Here is a 5,321-nt window from a genome sequence, read left to right on the forward strand (position 1 = left end):
ACGGTTGTTTAAAGTAATCGTTGTGATAGGTAGCACACTACTTGACTAATAATCACAGTAGCACGATCGTTGTGGAAAACATCATACATACAATCATATCTTACCTCACAATGGTTGGTCTAGCATGGTGGTATCCCTTTTCCAACCGTTGTGATAGGTGTTTTTCGTAGTAGTGTTGATAAATCTTTATCCATGATCCATGAGATGTGATCATCAACCTATATACATAATAGTCTCAATGCTTTAATGTTATCCCACTTCACAATAAAATTTTAATATGGATACTTTAATAATAGTGTCCTTATATTTAATAGGATCTCATGTTTAAGTCATATTTAATGTTTCATTAAACGAAATAGCTATTATAAAGACTTTATTATTTTGGAAAAACAAACCTAACAAAGAAATGTCTTTTATTATTAATAAATATCTCGATATAAGTACCAAGTTTTATTGGTCTCCAATGCTTACACCAATAGTCTCTCCAAGAGCATGATAGGGAAGCATCACAACAACACAACCCCATGCCTAACTATGGAATCCAACATCAACAAACAAGGTTACACACCTCACATTAATGTAACACATGCAGCTTATCAACCAAAATAATGCATTGAATGAGATGCAACATATATACCCTTGTGTCATACTCGTACATAAAATGATTCACCAATGACACATAAGTCTCTCAGAGCCAAGAGAGACGAAAAAGAGCACCCCTGTTAAACTTTAACTCCTCAAATATCATACCTCGTGTAAGCCCTACATAAGATTCAACAGTCATATAGTTGCAATCTTGGGGATCATCAGCGGAGGGGTGAATGGGGTACCTGCCAGTGGAAGACGAAATAGGCTAGAGACATCGTCCATGATAATTGTCATCTCACAAAATGTAAGATGAAATGAAGATGTATCTTTGCAAGGGCTCAACAAAATCAGATAATATTGGAACGTCAAACAGAGTGAGTGAACAATCCATCACAAGTAGTAGACCAACATCTTCTACAAGTGTCATAACCTCCTCCGGCATCTGCATTGTTGAGAATTTCTTTAGCTTTTGACAATGAGTGAGGACCTTTAATGGGTCACGATCTTATAACAATTAAAGAATAAACCATTAGTTACTATCAATAAACCACTAATACGTAAAATCAACTTAAATCAAAATATTTATACCTCTCTCTGTCATAAGTTGAAGGAAACATGATCGACATACCTAATCAATAATGTAAGTTCGGAGGCCCCTCTAGGGAACCCCTCATCTACGACCATCACAATCGTCACTTGTATTAGCCAGTTCAGGCATACCCGCATGCGCCTCTCGCTTAACATAACCAATCACAACAACCTCTATCTCCTCATCACCGCCTTTAGAGCAACCGACTCTACCTCATCTACGGTGGAGAGTACGTGATCCGCGAGACTCTTTGATCCTCATGCGATGAGAATCGGTATGAGTTACACTACCAGCCCTAGTGCGCAAATAACCTCCCTATCTTATCTACCGACTCTGTTAGAGCTATCTGCAACATCCCTAACAGATATGTCACTCAATCTCGATAAAATGCTACCATATTTTCCTCTTGTCCTCACTAAAAAAAATAATATAACAATTAAAAAAAATCTACTGGATTTTTAAAAAGTTTGATGTCACCCTAATCAAATTTATTAGAATTTCCCAATATTTGGTTGCATATGATGAGTATTTCCTGGATTTTTTGAAAATGCCGGCATAAATCATATGAATTATACTAGAAAATTAAAAACAAAATCAGCATAACTATGAATTTATACCGAAAATTTTAAAAAATACGATAAAACATAAAAACTCGGTACTGGTCTTTCTCAAATTTGGTAAAAATGTATATATACCATATTTTTCATAAATATGCTAAAAATCTGATAAAAATTTAGCAAACGTAAAAGAAAAACATGTTTATTTGTGAATATCGGGTAAATTCCTCAAAATTTTGAAATCTTACGTTATGTTTTGAAATATTCAAAATAATCAATTTTACTTGTACGATTTCACATATTTTTATTTAAAAGGTATTTCAGTTAAATCATCCAAAATGTCAGGTGCGAGATTTAATTTGGAGGTGCCAAAGTTAAATTCTCTTCATCTTGTAAATGTGACCCAATTAGCATTTAGGCCTTTACCAAGATGCAATAAAGCCCACCAAAAAAAACACAACCTTAAATTCTTCGAACCACGTGACAGTGACATGACATCAAATCCACAGTAACCGCAAACCTTACACATCAATTGCAGCACTCAGTTTCGGCGATTAATCTAATCCAATCCAATTCAATTCAGATTCTAACAAACAAGTGATTAACCATCAAATTCAGAATTTCACCTCATGATTCCATGTGAGTATTCATATTTTTGAAAATTGATTCTAGCTGATCTCTCTTTCATTTCAATGATCCATTTGATTATGTGCCATTGGCCCTTTATAGTTTACTCATCTTCTGTCAAGAAATTTTGATCAAAATTTGATCTTTTACCCTCCCTGCCATAAACCCCTTTTTCACCATGTTGAATAATAATGGATACAAATCGAAGCAACGGAGTAGTGCTGCTAGTGCTCACATTTGCAGGAACCAAGTACTTGTTATGTGTTTTACATTGATGCTAATGCTAGTGATTCTCTTTTTAGTATTTGATCATATTCGTGATAGTGATGCGAAAGTAAAATCAAGTTTAGCTTATGATTCTCATAAGCAAAAGTGGAATAACTTTGATTCTTTGGTGAAATTGCATCCCACAAGAGAGTTCAGGAATGGAACAGATTTGATATGGCAAGTCCCTGAATCACCTAAAGGTATTCTTTTTCTTGCTCATGGATGTAATGGAAAAGCCATTAACTTTTGGGACAAATCCTTTGAATGTCCTGATTGTGTCGGTTTGCCTGAAGAACGGTTGCTCGTACTTCACGGTCTTGCTGAAGGTTTTGCTGTTATTACTATTTCAAGTGCACATAGATGTTGGAGTATTGGTAATAATGAAGTGTTGGTTGTTAAAGATATTCTAGAGTGGTGGATTGGTGAGAGGAAGCTTGAGAAACTTCCTCTTGTGGCTTTAGGTGCTTCGTCTGGAGGATATTTTGTATCTTTGCTTGCAACTGCTAAGAAGTTTAATAGTATTGTGCTTATGATTGCTGAAGGGATGTTTGAAGAAATAGATATTGAAAAGGATTATCCTCCGACCCTTTTTGTTCACATGCCTAAAGATTTTTATAGACAGCGGAAAATTGATGAATATGTTGAGGTTTTGAAAGGTAAAGGGATTGATGTTGGTGTTGTTGAATGTATGGAGTTTCCGTTGTCGCCGGATACTTTAATCGATAGGATTCCTGGTATGGATCAACATTTTTCTAGAACTTTGTTTGAAGTCTTTAAGGAAAGGGGCTTGATTGATCGAAATGGATATATGAAGCAAGACGGGCGGAAAATAAAGTGGCGAAAGGTTATTCAGGAGAGGATAAATCTCGCGATTGATGAGCGTTTGGTTCCTCATGTCCAGGAAGAGCTAAACCTTGCATTTGCTTACCATGAGATGACAAGTGTGCATTCCGACCGAATTTTTAAATGGTTTGAATCTCATTTGAGCTGATTAGATTTTGCAATGCTCTTTGGTGTTTAAATTTCTGTTTGACTGTAAAAAACCTATAGCATATGTGACATGTATTCCAATATTCCATTGAAAGATGAAATGGGTTTTATTCAAAGAGAATGAGGACCTATCTTTTTATTCAATCTCAAGGGCTAGAGTTTCTCAACTATGTAATACTACCAGAAGTTATTATCAATTGAAAAGGTATGATCTGACCTTTTATACCAAAACAATTTGTGCTTTTGCAAGTAGCTTTCCGTTTGTTATCATAGATTTTGTTAAAGTTGTGATCTTTTTCTGCCATATTTTTTCTTTTGAGATTTGAATCAATAGTTTTGGACTTGGTTAATCTTTTAAATTTGGATACATTGGTGGATTTGTATTTCAGAATACTCTACATAATATGTTTGTGAAATTACAAGCCTAACCCGTCATCTATGAAGCACGGACTCCGACACAGACACCTTACATGATACAGACACGTTGGCACTGCAAATCTAAAAAACATAGGACATGGACACCGCCAGATATATGATAATATTTAACTTTCATTTATCCATCTACTAATGGAAAAGTTACACGTCGACACTGCTAATCTAAAAAACATAGGACACGGACACAACCACATATATGATAATATTTGACCTTCATTTTATCCATCTATTATTTTGGAAAAGTTAAAAATGTTCTAATTAAAGTTAATGTTTTTAACTCTTCATTGACCAACATTGTTTTGACATACCCTTAACCCTTTTAGGTGTATTTGAGATTTGTCATGTATAAGGTTTGTCGAAACAAAGAAAGAAACAATTTTTAGGACACTCGTATGAATTATTGTCCGACACGTGTTGTACGAGTGTCGGACACCAATTTAAAACAGATTTTTTTTTGGAATACTTGTTGGAATTTTCCAACACATGTCGTACGGGTTTCATACAAGTGTCGATTACTGCGACATGCTTAATCCTAGAGGTGTATGTGCTTCATAGCTTGCCATTCACTATGCTAGGCGTGATTGACTACTTGATTAGTATTCTTATCAGAACAATAAACTTATCATTCTTGTTCCATTTAATTCCACTGGAACAATGAATAAAAACTTTTTTCAGTTTCTTAGCTTCTATCATTAAACATCCAAACAATGATATGAAAACATTATTCCAATTCATCCATTTCATTATATACCATTCTACATGAACTTGGAGTGTATGTGTCTATGTCTCTGTGTGCATTAAAAATGAGAACAACTTTTACGACTCCATAAATTTGTTAAAAAATCTCACCTGGTTCGGTAAGTGTCTTGTCTACATCCGAAGTGATGTTGAGGTGCGTGGAAAGTTCATCTCTTAAAAGGTTATGAGTAAGTCTTTTAATTCATTTTTCCAAATGTTTTACAGGCCCACCACATATAGAAGACTTTTTATTTCACGTTTGTCATTTTCGCAGTTATTTGCACATTTCAATGTCGAGTAAAATTAATGCTTGTGGTCAGTTTTGATAAGTTTTTTGAAATGCTTTATGATCCTTTTGGTTTTAGAATTGATTACTTTAGATTTATGAGAGAAACATTAGAATATTCTACAAATTGATTCATTGAGTTGTTTCTTAACTAATAACCTATAATAACCTATGAAGCACAGGCACATACACGACTCCGACACCAGTAATAATTGGAAAAGATGAATATATTGAACAAATTCAG

General features: G+C 34.5%; 1 protein-coding gene across 1 annotated transcript; it reads left to right on the forward strand.

Annotated features, from left to right (window-relative positions):
• The first annotated feature begins 2,210 nt into the window (after positions 1–2,210).
• Positions 2,211–3,870, forward strand: LOC127117739 (uncharacterized). The gene has a single exon (XM_051047845.1). The coding sequence runs from the start codon at positions 2,540–2,542 to the stop codon at positions 3,617–3,619; it is 1,080 nt and encodes a 359-aa protein (XP_050903802.1). The 5' UTR covers positions 2,211–2,539; the 3' UTR covers positions 3,620–3,870.
• The last annotated feature ends 1,451 nt before the right edge of the window (positions 3,871–5,321 follow it).

The sequence above is a fragment of the Lathyrus oleraceus genome, chromosome 2, assembly GCF_024323335.1.
Source record: "Lathyrus oleraceus cultivar Zhongwan6 chromosome 2, CAAS_Psat_ZW6_1.0, whole genome shotgun sequence".
NCBI classification, from domain to species: domain Eukaryota; kingdom Viridiplantae; phylum Streptophyta; class Magnoliopsida; order Fabales; family Fabaceae; genus Lathyrus; species Lathyrus oleraceus.

Coding starts and splice junctions, on each gene's coding strand:
- LOC127117739 (XM_051047845.1), top strand. CDS start 2,540: ATGTTGAATAATAATGGATACAAATCGAAGCAACGGAGTAGTGCTGCT.